Raw genomic sequence first — 19,594 nt, forward strand, 5'->3', positions numbered from 1 at the left:
AATGGAGCGTCTGCGCAAATAGGCATAGGTGTTTTATGTCATGATAATGTACGATGATAAGTGCGCCCCTCACTTCACACAGGTGTGATTTTTCTATTATACAGTAGGTAGGCCTAGTTGTGTGTTGCTTATTTGGGCAGGTTTTTTTTTTTAGTCACTACAAAGCTTCTAAACAGGATCCACATGGAGGCGATGAGGGAGCCGAAGGCCAGCATGAAGCCAAATATGAGCACCTGTCTCCCCATACTTGGCCATTCGAAACAGCATTCATCGAGAGAAAGGCCACTGTATAGATAGTAGATGACTCCACATGGAAGGGTCCATTTGGTTTCAATTTACACTCAAGAGTTAAAGATCTATCCATCATTTAGCTGGGGAGTGGGGACCACCTGGACCCACCCTCAAGGACCACTGGTTGAAAACCACTACACTACACACGGTCATAGTATAGCCTGGGGTCCACCTACTGTATGCTTTCTATGGCATAGGCAGCTCCCGGCAGGATGCGCCGGAGAATCTAGACACAGCTGCAGGACATGGGACTAATTCATTAGAGCGACAGAGGAGTGTGTGTACGCGTGTGCGTCAATTTAACAAAGGTGCAGACGATCAGAAATCAGCAGTGATCGACGTTTGCGCTACTGTATGCCAAATTGAAGTGGTCACAGACTTGTTTTTTCTCTCCCTGGAAATAAAAACTGGGTTACCGAGGCTACTGCCACAGTAGACCATGGTTGCTTATTTCTCTCACAACATCTGGCAACGCTGGCAGCGTTGGGGGGGGGGGGGGGGGGGGGGGTGGGGGGGTGGTGCAGCCATGCAGAGAGGAAGATGGCAGGGCGCTATATAGCTTGGCTGACATTACTTCATGTCACTGAATCATTTATGCCCCTGGGAGCTCCACCATAGGAATTCCCCCTTGGCCAAACCCCAGGTGAGCATGGCATGGGCTTCGTTATGCCCATAACAGTGTAGGCCTACTAACTTACTGCTTCTTCAGACTGACAGAAATGAAAAAAGACACAAGAAAATCCCTCTAAAGGTTCCCTATTGGGCCATTTCAGTGTGTTGATTCTCTTTGGTGCAGTTCTGAAAGCACAGCAGTATGTAGATTTGAAAGTAAAATACAGTCGCAGTCGCACAGCGACGCATTGAGCTTGTAGATCAGCTATTTTCGGGGCGCAGCCCAGCAGTCTTTATCTACTGAGATGGATTTAGAAACAAATTAGCCCAAAAAAACCATCATTGCCCAGCACCTACACATCAAACCATGTCATATGGGTGTGCAACTCTATAGCACAACAAAACACACACCATCATGTAAATTCAGTTTTTAATCAATATTTGAAAACAAAAATAACCAGACAAATGAAAGATTGTTTCATAAACTAGATGTGGGTATGTTTTAGCACTTTTGTTTTTAATTTTCCATTAATTCACTTTAAGAAATCACTTCTTTTTTCAGAGAAAACTGGAAAACAAAAAGAAATAAAAGGACAGTTAACATTTAAAAACCAAAAAAAGGAAAAAGAAAGAAAACAAAAAAAACACATAAAAAGGAGTTTTGAAAACAAAAGAATTCACTGACACAGTCATTCTGTCTTAAGCGGTCAAGAGGAGCCAAATGAAAAAGCACGGAGAGTCAAGCCCGTACGCACTGAAAACGTTATCAACAACAGGTGGTCCTCGGAGAAAAGACGGCAGGAGACTATGGTGGGGCGGGGGTGGGGGTGAGAGGTACGAGAGCGACAGCAGGACAGCTTTAGTTGCAGTACTGATGACGTGGGTGAGGGTACATGGTCACCGTTTAAACAGTACAACTTCCATAGACGGATGAGATACTGGACATTTATAGCCCCGATTAATGCTCCGCCACACGACACAGTGGTAGTAGTCGCCAAGCTGAAAATAGGGCGAGCCCAACTATTAAGCTATTTCCGGCACGCAAACTAATTTTGTCGTATGACGGGAGTGTATATATGTACACACATCATTTAAGCATAACGGATATATTGATTCACTGCTGTGATGAAGTGAAGTAGACATCATAGATTGTAAAAATAATAACCCCTATGGTTATTCCCGAAGTCCCTCATCAGATTCAGCGTCATAGATTTCTACTAAATCGCGTATCATGCGCATTGAGAGCAACATTTTGTTTCTCCAGTATAATGTTTAACTAGCCCCTTAATCAAGTCATTGCTTAGCTCCAAGCTAATTTGACATGCTGAAAGTTGAACTAGGCCAGGAAGAGAACGGCCCAGAGCCCTGAAATGTTTACCTCGACTAAATAAGTACATGCTGGCAGCCATGGTATAAGCCCCGTCACTTTAAAATGACAGTCGCTAAATTAGCATTATCGTCATAACTTTGGACCGTGTTCGGCAATTCAGCACGTTGAGAGCATTGCCACGTGAAGATTCCTAGCGCGGCGTTCTTGGGACCTACGGAGAGCACGCAGTCGACTACTGGGACTTGTACAATGGCTGCGTTCTGCGTACTGCCTGTTTTCATTCCAGCAGACAGCAGTGCAACACGAGCCGTTGGGTGTTATGTCATGTGTTTATTTGGTCATGTGAAAAGAGGAGAGACGCCGTTACACAGACACAAAGGTTAACAACCAGGGTCTCCCTTATCTTACGTCCAGTCCCACATCGTACAATAAAAATAAAACAAAATGGTACGGAAGAACTAGTAGAAATGCAACACTAAAGCATGGTATAGTGGCCTATTAGTGGGACATGTATGAACATACAGACATATTTTGACAAGGGGGGATGGGGGGGGTCACAGCCTAGCCAGTTCTTTGCTCACACACACAGTAACATTGAGGCTTTTTTTTAATGTCTGGAACAGATACCATTCAAATTATTATGCCTAGTTAAAAAAGAAAAAAAGGAAGCGCCACAGCTGCATACACTGCAAAAAAAAAGTCACAGGTGTTACCTAATTCAGTGCAACATAATTACCCTTATCTTTTACATTTTCACTTTGTCATTATGACTCGACGAAAATCTTAGAAGATTGCCATATTTAAAATAATTTCAAAATCTTCGCCTATAATGCCATGGCCAGAATTGGGACGCCCGGGGTTTCAAATTGGCTAATGAACAAACACCCTGGACCTTTTGCAGTGTACCCTCCCTCCCTCCCTGTGGCTGCGACCATCTCCTACCACTGGGCTTCCTCTTTCACTGAGACTTGACTAAAGGCCAAGAGATGATGGACGTGAAACGCTGGGAATCGGGAGGGGAAAAACAATCAAGAGGAAAAATAATTAAATCGACAAACGGGACTTTATTTTTATTACATGTTCTCTTTTAAGATTTCATCCTGTCCGGGTGACCTTAATACGACGTCTATTTCTATTTTTTTTACCTTACAGATAAATGATGCTACAACACGGTATGGGAAAAACGACGACAACTGATATTTTCCTATGGGGGGGGGGGGGGAACAAAACAAGTTACTACCGACAACTCGTCCTGAGGAGGTGGTGGTGGTGGGCCGCATGAGGAAAAAGAAAAGTGGAGGAAATTATCTTTAAAAAAAAAAACCCCCGAGGTCGTCATCTCCCCTCGCCGCACACGTAGACATCACGAACCGCTCGACGCTCGATTTATAGCCGTTGCGCACGCCAGTGTTTATAGTGTAAAATAGCAGAACCGCAAAGCCTAAGATACGACTGCGCAGACCGCGTTGAAGTCAGGTGACGATGAAGCTCTAAAATGCCCCTCTTCTTCCACTGCCGTCCCCACCCTCCCCCCCATGAACCCCTTTGTGGTTGCCCCGTCCCCCCTCCCCCCCCTGCCATCGTTAACTCGTCTGGCGCGGGAATAGTCCAGTTAGGTATTCCCCACCTCAGCCCCGTCGTCCTGGCTCCTTCCTAAATTACTTAAAACAGGCTACCTCCATTTAAATACAAAGCTTTTGACATGTGACGCCCCCTCCGCTCCCCCCCCCCCCCCCCCCCCCCCCCCCCCCCCCCCGCCTCCCCCCCGCCCCCCTCAAAACGACCATCCCCCATTTCGCACAAAGTATAAAAAATCATTTACCCCACCCCCTCCCCGATGACCGCTCTCACTACGCACATTTCTCGAAAAATTTTAAACAGCACCAGACCCCGACCCCTCAGATGTTTAATTTATTTTTCAAACGTTTTACTTTTTTAAATGACAGAATACAAACCCTCGCGGATCCCCGTCTCCTAACGCCCCCCCTCCCCCAAACACCCCCCCAATTCCAACAACTCTACCGTTATCCTAAGCATAGCCCGCTGGACATTTCATGTAGGCCTCAGGTGATAAAAATGATCATAACCAAAAAGTCACTCTGCGAACTGTTTAAACTACTTCCCCAAGATATACATGAAACGTTGAGCTGAACGTATGACCTATAAGCACAGAGAAGGGGTTGGATCTGAAATTGGGTGGCACGACTTCTCCCCGTTCATACCTCCCCTCCCTCCCTCCCTCCCTCCCTCCCCCGTCCCACCCCTCCTCTCATCCAGTAGGGGGCGCTCCTCCTCTACCAGAAGTCTCGGCGGTGGTAGGCGTCGGGGTCGCAGTACTTGGTCACCACCACCCTGTTGGCGAACTTCCGTCCCGTCAGACCCTGCATGGCCTTCTGGGAGTCAAACACCGACATGAACTCCACGAAGATCTGAGCGAGAGAGAGGAGAGAGGAGAGAAAGGGTCAAAGAACGCACAAAATGGATGCAAACGTATCCCGTCTTGAGGAAAAGAAAAAAAACATCGCATAAGTGACTGCTATATATTAAAAATGTATCGGTTAAATATAGAACAAGGTGATTGAAGACCTATTCCTGAGAAAAACTGCAAACAATGCGTCCGAAATGTATGTCAAAGGGCTTGTAAAGATACAAGGATAGAACGGTTTATTTAGTCTCGTGTGTCGTTGTATTGCTCATTGTGTGTGGAGTTGACCAGTATACATTTCACTGCATTTTTTTTATTTTTTTAAATTGCATGCGAGTAAATAAAGGTTGGTTGATTTCTAACAAGGAACTGCAAAACACAGATTGTATCTCACCGGTGCTAAAAATTATATCGATTTCACACAGTTAAAAGTACTATTTTAGATATGTATAGGCAGTGTACTGCGGCGCACACGCGCACACACACACACACACACACACACACACCAGTGTTGTTTTCGTCGACTAAAACTAAGACGAAAAATGTTCATCGACTACCTTTTTTCACTGACAAAAACGAATGGAATCTAAATTAAAATTAAGCTACGATGACTAAAACTAAGACTAAATATACTGACAATTTCGTCGACAAATAAAAACTAGACTAAAATGTTAGGAAGGGACTAGTGGACAAGAGATCCATTATAAGTAATTTTACACTTTGGTTGCATGCTGAAAATAGCCGATCTACAAGCTCAGCTTGTAGATCATCTATTTTCAACAAGTGTAAAAACACTCATTACGACGGCATCAAGGCCTGCCAAAATACATTTTAGTCGACTAAATCAACTGTAGATTTAGTCGACAAACATCTTATGACGTTTAGTCGACTAAAACTAGACTAACACCAAGACATTCCAGGTGACTAAAATATGACAAAAACTAAAGGAGTTTCAGTCCAAAGACTATGACTAAACTAAAATAGAAATTTGCTGCCAAAAACAACACTGACACACACACACACACACACAGAGAGAGAGAGAGAGAGGGGGGCTCATCCCGTACCTTTCCGGTCCCGGGGACCTCCAGGCCGTCGACGGGCCGGGGGATCTCGATGCTCTTCACCTGGCCGTACTTGGAGCACTCGTCGCGGACGTCCTCCACGATCTCCTCGTACTCCTCGTCGTCCAGCAGCTCCTCCGGGGCGACCATGTTCATCAGACAGAGCACCTCGGTGGGCAGGCCGCCCATCTGGTTGACCGAGCTGTTCATCAGGCCGGGCACCTGCAGCGTCACCGGGGTCTGGTTGATGCTCGTCTGGAGAGAGAGAGAGACACAGAGACACAGAGAGAGAGGAGGGGTTTACACCACTGTTTCACAAACATTTGTGGGTCACGGACCATTTTCTTTTGCGTCACCACTCCTCAAGTAAAAATCCCATTTCCTACATTAAAAAATATATATATATATATATATATATATATATATATATATATATATAACGTGAAAATGTGCCTCAAATCATTGAACATATATTATTTCAGTGTGAACGTTTTTAACTCAAATCTTTGCTTCTGGGGGGGGGGGGGGGGGGGTGTCACTGGAACAACATATTTTCAGATGGGGGTCGGTGGCCAATTACATTTAGTTTTTGGGGTCCGTGACATGAAATATTGAGCACCACTGATACAGAAACATAGGTAAGAAAACTGTCATGATTTAGAAAACATTATAATTTCGACGTCAGGCCTAAATGGGTTAAATATCTAATGAAGGTTTGTGTTAACTACATGAACCCCTGACGTCCTACATTGTGGACATGTCATTAGTAGGTCAAAGTGGAGTCTTACCAGAGTGGCGTCCTACATTGTGGACATGTCATTAGTAGGTCAAAGTGGAGTCCTACATTGTGGACATGTCATTAGCAGGTCAAAGTGGAGTCCTACATTGTGGACATGTCATTAGTAGGTCAAAGTGGAGTCCTACATTGTGGACATGTCATTAGCAGGTCAAAGTGGAGTCCTACATTGTGGACATGTCATTAGCAGGTCAAAGTGGAGTCCTACATTGTGGACATGTCATTAGCAGGTCAAAGTGGAGTCTTACCAGAGTGGAGTCCTACATTGTGGACATGTCATTAGTAGGTCAAAGTGGAGTCCTACATTGTGGACATGTCATTAGCAGGTCAAAGTGGAGTCTTAACAGAGTGGAGTCCTACATTGTGGACATGTCATTAGCAGGTCAAAGTGGAGTCCTACATTGTGGACATGTCATTAGCAGGTCAAAGTGGAGTCCTACATTGTGGACATGTCATTAGCAGGTCAAAGTGGAGTCCTACATTGTGGACATGTCATTAGCAGGTCAAAGTGGAGTCTTAACAGAGTGGAGTCCTACATTGTGGACATGTCATTAGCAGGTCAAAGTGGAGTCCTACATTGTGGACATGTCATTAGTAGGTCAAAGTGGAGTCTTACCAGAGTGGAGTCCTACATTGTGGACATGTCATTAGCAGGTCAAAGTGGAGTCCTACATTGTGGACATGTCATTAGCAGGTCAAAGTGGAGTCCTACATTGTGGACATGTCATTAGCAGGTCAAAGTGGAGTCCTACATTGTGGACATGTCATTAGTAGGTCAAAGTGGAGTCTTACCAGAGTGGCGTCCTTGGATCCCACGCTGGCCCGCTGCACTAGGAGCTTCTTGTCTCCCAGCTGCATGCCGTTAAGCCCTGCAATGGCCTGAAAAAGAAAAAGAAAACATTCCATCAAGGTTACTTCTGCACGTGTTTGGTACCGACGTTCAATTCTCAACAGATAACACTGTGTTGTGGCATACACTTCTAAAAGTCAACTCCCTAGCAAATGCATGTATTCCTCTAGCATCGGTCAGACCGTTTATCAGCTCAAGCAAAGTGTGGTTGTTTAGTTTGACATTTTATTGTAAATGCCAAAATTCACAAAGTTCACTTTATTAGTGTCAATACTTTTTTTCTTGCCTAAAGTAGTTCAAACAAGCAAGGCTTGAATAAGTGTAACAAGTTGTCCGACCACCTAAAACACATTTCCATGTGCTCACCTGGTCGTTGAGGTTGACGTCGACGTATTCGCAGAAGGCGTAACCTTTAGAGAGGCCGGTGGCGCTGTCCTTCACCAGGTTGAACGCCTTGAGAGGCCCAAAGGACGTCAGCAGCTCCTTCACCTGAGAGACGCAAAGAAGAGAGAGGGTCACGCGTCGGCCATTATGGATACGAGCTCACAGCAGCGCCACTTTGTGCCATGCTGCGAACTCGTACACATATTCAGTCTTTGAAAGAGATCTTGGCATTTCGCATTATAGGCCTCGGGACGAAATGGGTTTGGAACAGCAGTTGCTAATATTAGGGGCAATGCCTAATAGTTTCAGACTGGGAAGGAAGCGGGTCAGTCAGCATCTTGTGTTGTTGTGAGACACAAGCTGTGACCCATTTTACCCAGTCTGAACGGGAACCCCTTTTGGTGTTTTAAGCAGTATGTTCTTGAAAAATAGCAGATCTACAAGCTCATAGTGTGCCACCAAGTGGCGCGCCGCGAGCTTGTAGGTCTGCTATTTTTGAAAAATCTTGAAAATGTGGTGCAAATCTTTGAATATTTATTCCTTCAGAGAGCGTTTTTAACTCGAATCTTTGCTGCTGGGGAGGTCACTGGAAAAACACATTTTCAAATGGGGGGTCGGCCTGCCAAATACATATATTTTTGGGTGTCCTTGACATGAAACTGTTTGAGAACGACTGACATAGAAACATGAGGTTTTTCCAGATAACTGCATGTCGGCATTTAGAAGGCATTTGTAGAATCTGGTATCTGGGTTAACCCATTTTGGGCGGGAACCCCTTTTGCTGTTAGCATTATACTATGCTTTAGCTATTGAAAAATAGCAGACCTACGCGCTCATAGCGAGTGGCTACGCTATTTTTGAAAAATCGAAGAACGACTGACACAGAAACATAGCTTTTTCAGAAAACCGTCAGGATGTAGAAGACATTTTTTGAATCTGATCTCAGGTCAGAATGGGTTTAAGTAGAGCCTGTGTGCTGCTGGGTTTAGCAGCACTGGGGGAAGCACTGACCTGGTCGTCGTTCAGGTAGTTGGGCAGACCACCGATGAAGAGCTTGTGAGCCGAGTCAGGCACCACCGTAGACACCACGCCTAAAGGGGGACCAAACAGACAAGTTCAGACCTGTTGAGTCTGTGAACTAACTGACCCACATGGGAACGTGTATGTACATCAAATTATGATTTCAGAGTTTTTAAGAGCAGTGTCAGGCGCCATTATGTTCCCCAGGTTCTATGTTCCCCACTTACCTTAGGGTTTAGGGTTAGCGTTATAGGTTTCTGGTTTAAGGACTTCAGTGTTTTGTACTATACAATTGTATGTGTAAGTACAGAACAAATAATGTTTGTTTTTGCCATCTTTGTTGAAGAGTCTGAGCAATTATGTTTTAGTTTATTTTATGCCAGTGTTAATTAGATAGTTTAAGTAGCCTAGGCAGGCCTAAAGTCAAATGGATTGTTCAAAGACTGAGCTTAAATCAGAATGTGCTACTAAAAGTAAGACCAAGTTGCTAAAATACTTTTAGTCTTACTAGAATTACTAAAATGACTAGGTTAGGTTTCTGGTTTAGGTTTATTCTAAGTGGGGAACAAAGTACCTTTTTTGCATGGTGGGGAACCTAGGTATGCTCCCCATGTGGGCACATCGCCTACCATTAAACCCAAGTTGGAGCTACTGAATCTGGCCCCCTGCAGGCACAGTTGGGCATTACGGGAGGGAGAATTAGAAGCACTAAACGTGAACCAAACAAATACCATTAAGCATTTACAAAACGATTCACATCGTGACAAGGATTTCACGATAACAACACAACAAATCCCTTTTGGTGTTTTAAACATTGTTATGATTTAGCTATTGAAAAATAGCAGATCTACAAGCTCATAGCGCGCCACCGAGTGGCGCGCTGCGAGCTTGTAGGTCTGCTTTTTTTTACCGTGAAAATGTGGCGCAAATAAGGAATATATATTTTTTGGGAATATATATAACGTTTTAACTCAAATATTTGCTTCTGGGGGGTCCCTGGAACAACACATTTTCAGATGGGGGTCGGAGCGGAGGCTAATTACATATCATTTTTGGGGTCCAGTTATTAGTTAAAACAATCAGAATTTAGAAGATTTTTTTTTTTTTTTTTTTTGACGTCAGGCTTAATGGCATTTTGGGCGGGAACCCCTTTTGGTGTTAGCATTATGTTATGCTTTAGCTATTGAAAAATAGCAGATCTACAAGCTCATAGCGCGCCACCGAGCGGCGCGCTACGAGCTTGTAGGTCTGCTATTTTTGAAAAATCGAAGAACGATTGACATAGAAACATAGCTTTTTCAGAAAACTGTCATTTTCAAACAGACATTTTTAGAATCTGATCTCAGGTCATAATGGGTTAATTCAACAGAGAAGATGGAGTCTCCTCCCAGTCCCTACAACAGCATACAGTTCTTTGGCAGAGAGAGAGAGAGGAGCGCTGGCGTACCGGGCACGTAGACACTGGGGTTCTCGCTCATGCCCGGGAGGGGCTGGTAGTCGTGGGGACGGCGGATCTTGAGACTCTGTCCCTGGAAGATGATGCCGTCAAACGCCATGGCCTGGGTCGTCTCGTCCACCGAGCGGAACTGTGCGGGAACGCACAAAAAAAAAAGATTTATTTCTGTTCATTTAACACTTTTAACAACTCACCCCTTTACCAACTCGCCCCAGGGCATACAGCCGGCGGAACTGCACAGCCTGGTGTTCCTAAAGTAACCGAAGTAATGCTTAAACGGTTAAACCTAACCCTATACATAACCTTAACCTCAGTTAAACTATGCCTAAACCCAACCCTATACCTAAACTTAACCCCAGTAAAACCATGCTGCCTAACCCTTAACTTTTTTTTATAACCTTATTCTCAGTAAAACAAAATAAAAAATACCCCAACCGGTCGGCGTGACGTCGGCGGAAAAACATCGAGGGGCGAGATGGTTTAGGGGCGACCCGTTACGGTTACCGTTACCGCGCCCGATACCGATTTAACTTGTGGGCAGCCTACAAGGAACCTGCCCCCCCCCCTAGACTACAAAGCCTAAAAGACAAGAACACAATTAAATGTTTAATCGTAATTATTTGTGCCGATTCATCTTCCAGTGATTTAAATAGGTTTTCAAAGTAATGAGTCCCAGGATGCAGGGATGGTCTTTTAGAAATGAGTCCCAGGGACATTTTATGAGTCCCACTTCAACAACGTTAGGAGTCATATTTTTACATTTTTACAAATCGCAGCATTTAACTCCCATTATTATTTTATATGGTTATAATGTGGTTATATTCATGTAGAAAACAGAAGAAGAAATGATCATAATAACTAAACCTAGCAAAATAAATTGGAATAAAAAGCAGTACAGTAGTGCATCCCGTGGATGCAGAGGTCATTGTTTTATTGGGTCCCTTAACTATAAACTGCATTTTGGGATGCAAAATGCACCCTATTTTAATCTCTGATCTTCTACTTAAATGTTGTAATGGCGACAGCCCCACCAGACATTGAATGTAAATGACATGCTAGTCTCACGTTACCAGACCGTTGCCTCTCGCAAATTCCCAAACGCTTCCGTCATACGGTCTGGAGCAACGGAAGTTCTATCACGAGTCAAATATAAAGCGGAAGTGTAGCCACCCTCCCCACTTCCGTTTCGTCTTTACAGTCGCGCACTATTTATCGTAATATGAATAGAAATCATCTTAGCATATATAGCAGAAAAGGAAATAAAACAATTAAATGTAAAAGATATTTTAAAATATATCTTTCGTGAACGGAAATGGCAGCTTCCTTATTACTCGGATTTCGGGAGCTGTAGTAGTTCCAGAGTATATGTATAGCATTTGGAGATTGTGGAATAGTTGTCTGGCTATCGACCGATTCACAGAGGGTTTCCTGGGTGCGGCCATTACTGAGGTGTGCCATTAAGCGCAACAGCACTGATTAGCTACACCTAGCCTACAGAGCACCTAGTCCATGGATTACACCTCAGTAATGGCCGCGCCCAGGGCACCCCTCTGTGAATCGGTCTATACGCGAGACTAATGACACGCAGACTTGTCCTGACCTCGAGGAAGGCGAAGTTCTTGTCCTGGTTGATCTGCACGGCGAGGACGGGGTTCCCGGGGGCCTGGGTGAGACCGCCCAGACGCATCTGAGCGTTGAAGAAGTCCATCATGGACTCCTGATCAGGTCAGGGACAGGGAAGGTAACAGTGTGTTAGGAAATAGAACCGGATAAATAAAAACCAGTTGGGTGTTTTTTTAAGCATTATGTTATGCTTTAGCGGTTGAAAATCTGCAAATCTTGGAATATATATTTCAGAGCAAAACATTATTACTAAAATATTTGCTTCTGGGGGGGTACATTTTCTGAGATGGGGGTCCGTGGCCCAATAGAGATAATTTTGGGGGTCCTTGACATGAAAAAGGTTGAGCACCACTGACACAGAAACATGGGTTTTTCAGAAAACCATTAGGATTTATGATCAGTACAAAATGGGTTGAAATACAACAGTGAAAAGACAGTACATGGATGAGACACCGAATAGAATAGAATGTGAGCCTTTGAGGGGCTGTGTGTGAAGCTCTCACCTCTGTGATGCCAAAGGGGATGTTGCCCACGTAGAGGCGACGGGCCTGTCTGGTCATCTGACTGCCCACCACGGGCACTGGGGTGGGGGTGACGGCCAGGCCGTCTGGGGTCATGGTTGGCAGGAGGGCCGTGGCTGGAATCTGGCCCGCAGCTGGAAAGAGAAGGGCAACGAAACAAGACAAGGCGGTCAGCGATCCGAGTTAGGTAAGACACCCCCTACCCTCCTTCAAAAACGGCCATATAAGAGGACCTGTCCTGCCCAGATGGGGGAATTATCAGCCACTACGTTACGTGTTAACAGTTTGACATAAAACGCGTAACCCACATTTTAATCAAATATCCTACGCTGCCGAGATAGTTTTATTACCTTTAGAGCATACGCTGAATTATTTGGGTTTTCGATCCGTGAAAATCCGGCGAAAAAAAGGTTCCTCCGTTTGTTATGAACGATCGCACCACCCGCCATCTTGGTGCGTGTGCAAGACCGCAGCACAAGACCCTCCTCCATGAGGAATTGTATTGTACACCGTTCATTTTGCATTGGCCTCAATTTCCCAGAAGCCCTAGCAGCCCACAGCATGTGTTGATTTCCGGTTTCGTCGTCAAAACGAAACCATCTCGTCTCCAGCTCCGCGGCAAAGATGGAGTTTATTTTTAATTATTACAATACGGCGGATTAAACACACACACAGTAAGCGCGCATCGTACCATGGATTAAACAATTAGCGGCCGTCAAACTGTTAAATAACTGTTCACTTTTTATATCGTTGGACACCCCTAGAATTTGGAAACAAGCCCTCTGTGCTTGTTGTCTTTGCCTTTTTAGCATCGTTATTGTGTAACTGACTTTGAAACTGTTAGTAAAGCATTCAATCAAAACTTTGTCTTTCATTCATTCAAGGATGCAAAATATATCATTCATATCAGCCGATAATTATTTTAGAACTGCATTATTTGAATCGAACAAATATAAAAACAAAACACAATGTTTTAGCTACCGGTACATTGTTTCATTTTGAATATGAGGACTTTTGGTGATGACTGAAAGGCAGCATATTTAATCTGCGTTTGACAGCCCAGGGAAGCTTTTCCAAACAAAAAAAACGGTCAAAAGCAAAGACGTTTGAAACAGGTTTATGTAAATAGAGCTGTTCAATCTTCACTATGTTTTAGTAGTTTGTCCTCATTTGTGCTCATCTCCTTCAGTAGTGCAAGCATGTCTGTGCAAAGTATGCATGTGGTGGTTAATGGGTTTTTAGAGCGTTTTCACAACAGAATGGCTCCAGGAAACACCGTTGGGTACATGTTCAGTGGTTCGAAAGTACACACGGCGGCATTATGTAACAACCATTCTGAAAGTTGCTTTTATTCAATGTGACTTTATGGCTACTATTTTAAAAGGCGATGCAGGGATGTGTGCTGTAATGTATCGCATAAATTGTTCTAATATTTTACAACAAAGTGCACTTAACCGCTAAGCCCTATAATCTTCTTTTTTTTCTATACATCTATTGTGAGTTATGACATGGGCAAAATAGGGAAGGGAAGGTTTAAATGGTTAATATTTGCAATACAGTGATATCTGGTCTCACAGAACAGAAACCCATCCATCTTTGAGCCTCTCCATCGTGTTTTCTCACACCCAGAGTGACACACCTGTGGCAACTATATCCTGAGTAGGGAGATTGCCAGGTGTCAATCATCGTTACCTGGTGATGGCCTGTTAATTATTCAATTAAGAGTCACTTGTGACTCTGGCCGTCACAATACCTTGCATGGCTTTGTACTGCATGGGGGTGATGTGTTCAAATCCGGGCGGAGGGACGTCCCAGTACTTCTTCACCTTGTTCTTCTTCTTCTCGCGGTGTGGCGAACGACTGGGAAGGACAGGACAGTTTAGGTCAGGGTGCCCACACTTTTTTTTGACCTGCGAGCTACTTTCAAAATGACGAGCTCAACAAGGAAAACAGTATTATCCCATGGCTGAAAATTGTTTAAAATTGTACCTAGCGGCGCACTTGAGAAATAGAGGGGAGGAAATGGAACTGGTATGGTTTTTAAATATATATATAACTGTATAATGCTACTGTACTGATGTTTAGGACAAACTAAGCAGAAAGACTGATTCATTTATACTTTCAATAGGAACAGCTGACAAAGTGTTCGTTAAGCAGTAAGACAGTGGTTTTCAACTGGTTCGGCTTGGCCCTAAACCTCACTGTATGGACAAAATTAAATATAAAATATTTTGTTTTCAAAAGTAATGAATCAATGAAAATAGTACCGGTAATCGGAAAAAGAACGGCCCCCACTCACACATTAGAAGGCCAATATCAGTCTCCAGAACCAAGGTATTTTTCAATGAATCTAACATGGTTACAATATAATTTGAAGTCACAATGGGTTTATAGAAGGGGGCGTGTCAGATAAAAAGAATATCAAATCTCCAAATACTGAATAAAGCTACTTAAACACTGTCTGGAACACGTTTGAAAGTCAAATATCCCTTTAAATAAATAATACCCATTATGTAGCTTTATCAGCTATACAGGAAAAGCACAATGGTTTAATAGATACTATTCAGATTCTTAAGAACAAATCAATTTTAAAGGCTTTTGGACAAAGCAAGCACCAAAGTGACCACAGATAGAAACCCTTTCCTAAAGAAGTGCGAGCCGTAAAGAGTAACTGGATGAATGACAGGCAGGTCACTGGAAGAACAAATTAAGTTGTATTTGCAACAAAGACAAGAAAAAATAATCAGCTCAGTAAATGATTTGCTGCATAATTACCTTACAGCAATGTCTTGGGTTGGGTTGCGTGGTGAGCTGAAATGACATTGGAAGGGGTTCACGGACATTTCTCTCAAGTCAAACATGATGCTCAGTAACAGGTCTTGAAACAATTGCAAAATAAAATTGTGAAAATAGCCAATTCACAAGCTCACAAATGTTCGCTAGTTGGCGCATGTGTAGGGTCAAGTTCTATATGATATGTAAGTTCCACACAATCTATGCTTAATAGACGGTTAGTTTTTAATTCAATTTTATTATAGTGCCAAATTACGACAAGTTGAGAGAAACATTCAGTGTGCGACAGTGTCAAGGAACAACCACACTTTAATGCGAAGAACCAGGCTCTAAGGGCTATCTGCCTTGACCGTGTCAAAGCCTTTCTGCTGTAACAGAGCACAGTAGGCCCGGGCCGTGGCTCAGCGGTCCAGGCACCCTGGCTGGTAATCCAGTCCGGCAGTGTGCCGCGGGTTCGACTCCTGATCCCGGCGGCCTTTACTGCATGTCTTCAACCCCCCCCCCATCTCTCTCCCCATTTTCCTGTCAGCCAGTCTTTCCCACCATAAAAAATATAAAATAAAAGCGAAAGCCATAAAAAAAGGACCATTATCAAGCAAGCAATATCAAGTTAAAGTTACCAGCTGAGATTTGTATCTCTTCAATCATCTGTGCTAAAGACTAAGAGATCAATGACAGTGATCTTGTGCATGCTTGCTCATATTTAAGTTGATGCTGAGAGTAATGTCTAAAGTGATTGGTTTTGACAGCAAGGGCAGGCTGAGAATAATGGTGTGAAGTGGGCGTGGAAATGGGTAAAATAACTATGTGCTGTGCTAACCGCCCGGCCTGCTTGAGAGCACAAAAACACACCTCTGTCTCCTTGGCCAAATGCCTTTGAGACAGACAGCGATTTGTATTTATTGCCACTGAATTGCTTCATTAGATAACCAATTGAAATGCGTTCTGAACACCTAGATAAGACGTATATATTCGTGGGCCACATATTCTCCAGAATCACAAGTACGCTGGGAGGTATTCAGTTGTGTCTCTTACAAGTGTCTTGGTCATGGACATTTTTACGGGACACTTGGGCAAAAATAGGGATTGGACATGGGGACATTTCGTGACGCTAGGATGCACCGACCCCTGACCCCGGTATGGTACCCACCTGCGCCTCGGTCTGCGCTCTTTGCTGTCCCCGCGCCGGTCCCTGCTGCGTCTTTCCCCCCGGTCGCGGCTCCTCCTCTTCCTCTCTCTGCTGCGGCTTCGGGACGGGGAGCGGCGGCGGTGGTGGTTCTCCTTGTCCCGCTCCGCTGCAGTGAGAAGACAGACAGCTAAAGTAAATTAGGCGAGAAGAAAGACAGGTAAATTAATGAAATGGACACAACAACAACAACAACAACAAAAAAGACCACCACTTTCCTTAAACAGTAGTTCTCAAACATTTCCAAATAATAATAAATAGATAAAACGTTCGGGCAGGTGGAGTTTGCTTTCAGGTTGCCCGATGCGCAAGTGTTAAGGGCAGGTTTAAAATAAGTCATATTGTATAGCTAATTAGCTATTGAGATATTTGGCATGCATATTGAGGTATATCCATATCGCACAGCCCCAGAATTCACAAGTAAACAAAAAATAAAGTTAAAATGAGAACGATAAAATTTCTTTTCGCAATTTACTTTTCGGGCAAGTAGAGTAGTATAGACGTTTTGGGCCAGTAGAATGACCTATGGGCAAGTGCCTCTGAGACCTTAGTGTCAACCAAGTTATAGTTATAGTAGGATACTGGCCGGCCATGCATACATTAGGCATAGCTCTCCTGCTAGGCTATATGCAATGTTCAAACTATGAATATTAGAATAACCCATTACTGTAAAACCCTGACCACATCATTGGCTGCTGTACCCGAGAAAAACATTATACAGGCGATTTACAATTCACAAATTCAACACCAGAAACAGCTGTTAATTTGTTTTAATACAATCATGGTCAAATGTGATTTAAGTGTACGGTCAGCTGAATTAGTGCAAGAAATGTTGACATTTTGCCCGACTTGGCCAACTCACTATTGCTACAGGGCAGGCAATGCACTCACTGTATACTATTATAAACTGATACCATGAAATCCACGAACCCAAAGTGTAACTTCATACTCAAAATGGTATGCTTAATTGGATCATTCATTATGAATGAATTGTCATCACTTGTACGCTTAAGATGTGCCAGACAGACAGACCCCGGGTAAAGGTGTCAAAATGCTGCCACCGTGTTGCCGCCACGGGCATAAATTGTGAAGAATAAACGCTCACAACTGGCAGCAACAGTTGCAAACATATATTGGAATTGGGACACAATGCATCCATCTATCCAGGGCAGGCAGCAGCCACCTGGCCCTGGCTTGGCAGGGCGGGCTGTTAAAATGAGTAAGGAAGCCTTAGCCCAAACACTAACCCTTGCTAGCAAGTTAGCTACGGAGTTAACATCCTCTTGAGTTTACAAATAAATAAATATATATATATTATTATTTTGTATTATTATTGTATTAGTGATAGTCCCAATAGTGTAAACACAAAGAAAACATAACCTAATGAACCCATTTGGTTACCCTCTCAAAGAGTTAAATTAATGCATTGTAACTCAAGTATCAAGTCTACCTATTCCTAAACAAAGTGTGTTGCGTTTACAATAACGGGATGATCAATGAAAAGCAGCATCTGGCCCTTAAACGCCATTTAGCTGACGAACAAGTCAACAACATAACAATTTAACGAAATAAACCATCGTGTGACTCGGGGAGGGATGCATTATTAAACCCCCCACAGCGTCCCAGCAAATAGACGCATCCACCCTGTCCCTCCAGGTGCAGCACTGTGTCTGCAGCACGAATGAACACACACAACACCGTTATGTTAGCATGATCTACCCCGTAGGCTTTCAACGTTACCTTGCTTGTTCTCCGACAGCTGCCTCTCAAACTCGTCGAAATCCGACATCTCTGCTCTGTCTTGTGGCGGATGATGATCGCACGGGCTGCTGTCTGCTTGCTGCGACTGTTAGCGCTGTGTGTGTGTACGACGGGGCTAGGCTAGCTCGCTAAGCTATGCTACAGGGTGGTATCCCAAACAACACAACGATGCTAAACCGTTTGGCGTCAACTTCTTCTTCTTGCCCGTCGGGTTGGGCAACGAAACCGTTTAAAAAACGGGTGGTGGGGGGGGCTTTTTTGTTAACGGGACAGACACACACACAAACACGGGGAGGTTACAAAACAACGTGTTAGCCTGTTAGCATGTAGCAAAGTCCAGGAGAATGAACGCTGGGGCCTCCTCCTCCTCCTCCGCTTGTTGTGCGCGAGACGGTCAGCCCGTTAGCTTAGCTTCAGCGACCCAAAGCTCCAAGTGGGGTTCCCCCCGAAGCAGCCAAATAGATCCGAACCCGGGGCGTCCACTCGCTAGCCCTTTGGTGTGGTTGATTTGTTTGCTTTCCGATCGGTTTTGCTTTGCGCCAGGAAGGTAAACGCGGCTAGGTTTCGTAAGATGTTCACTAATGCCCGCTTTCTACTCCGCTCTCCGCTGCACGGACACCCTCTGACACCGGAAGGTGATGATGCTGGTCCGTGGCGTGGACTTCCGGCGAGTGCAAAAAGCTCTGACTTGTTTGTCTTGGTCTGTAAGTCTGTTGTTGTTGTTGTTGTTTAGTTTTTTCCGTGCTGTATGTTTATATGAGCTGGTTGATTACCAGATTTTTCTGTACAATATTCAGTATATATTGTCAATAATAACAACAAATATAGCTGCAAGCAGCGATAAGGCGGGACCAAGAAAGAAGACAATACGCAATAAGAACAATATGCACAAATAAGACTCACGGGCTGAGTTGTCATTACCCAGATTTGAACACACAACCTTGTGGTTCAAAGGCGAGAGCTCAACTAACTGACCTATCTGGACAGAGTCCAGTTGTTTCATTGTAAACAGTAACATCATTCAGTGTTTTGGTTGGTGTGTTCTCATTTTGGGCATGTCATTATCCATTTCTACAGTGTGTTCGATGTTCATGTTTTCACGTACAAACTTCTTCAACCGGGATTTCAGCTAATGGTCCATAGATTGTGTGTAGGACGTTTAATGCAAATCATTCATTTTGGATTAAAGTCCAAAGTTCACGTGTAGATGTTTTTGTGCATTTGATCAAAGATCCTGGGAGGAGATACATTTGAACTGTTTTTCATATCATTCAAAATGGCGGGTGATCTAAAGGTCAGGTCAAAAGTCAGAACACAAAAGTTGTCCGGCATGAGAAGACACATGTGTATCAAAGTGTCATTGCCAACAATCAAACGGTTCATGAGCTATGCACGTTCAAAGTTTGCATTTTCAATTGAGTGCTATAGCGCTACTCTTTGGCCAATGGTCATGGGCTTCGCATAGTCGCCGTTTGGCATGGCCCT

At 43.9% G+C, this 19,594-nt stretch overlaps 1 protein-coding gene across 2 annotated transcripts; it reads right to left on the minus strand.

Moving 5' to 3' along the window:
• Positions 1-4,502: 4,502 nt before the first annotated feature.
• Positions 4,503-18,728, minus strand: LOC310855410 (splicing factor U2AF 65 kDa subunit-like). Of its 2 annotated transcripts, none has more exons than XM_083760396.1 (12): positions 18,089-18,728; positions 16,313-16,457; positions 15,145-15,180; positions 14,123-14,229; positions 12,352-12,503; positions 11,826-11,942; positions 10,217-10,355; positions 8,761-8,840; positions 7,732-7,854; positions 7,308-7,394; positions 5,723-5,974; positions 4,503-4,662 (listed from the first exon to the last, which is right to left on the minus strand). In XM_083760396.1, the coding sequence occupies exons 1-12, from the start codon at positions 18,135-18,137 to the stop codon at positions 4,528-4,530; spliced, it is 1,422 nt and encodes a 473-aa protein (XP_083616522.1). In that variant the 5' UTR covers positions 18,138-18,728; the 3' UTR covers positions 4,503-4,527. The 2 variants fall into 2 exon arrangements, with proteins under 2 accessions (XP_083616522.1, XP_083616521.1); XM_083760395.1 differs by having other exon boundaries at positions 16,313-16,478.
• Positions 18,729-19,594: the final 866 nt, after the last annotated feature.

Source organism: Protomyctophum parallelum (genome assembly GCF_964188405.1).
Source record: "Protomyctophum parallelum genome assembly, chromosome: 3".
NCBI classification, from domain to species: Eukaryota; Metazoa; Chordata; class Actinopteri; order Myctophiformes; family Myctophidae; genus Protomyctophum; species Protomyctophum parallelum.

What these genes read in the sequence shown, in the direction of transcription:
- LOC310855410 (XM_083760395.1), bottom strand. Translation starts at nt 18,137, where the DNA reads ATGTCGGATTTCGACGAGTTTGAGAGGCAGCTGTCGGAGAACAAGCAA. An exon ending in ACCCAAGACATTGCTGTAAG is followed by an intron (nt 14,230 to 15,144) that starts GTAATTATGCAG and finishes TGTCCTTCCCAG; the next exon opens with TCGTTCGCCACACCGCGAGA. An exon ending in ACTACCTGAACGACGACCAG is followed by an intron (nt 7,855 to 8,760) that starts GTCAGTGCTTCC and finishes TGCGTCTCTCAG; the next exon opens with GTGAAGGAGCTGCTGACGTC.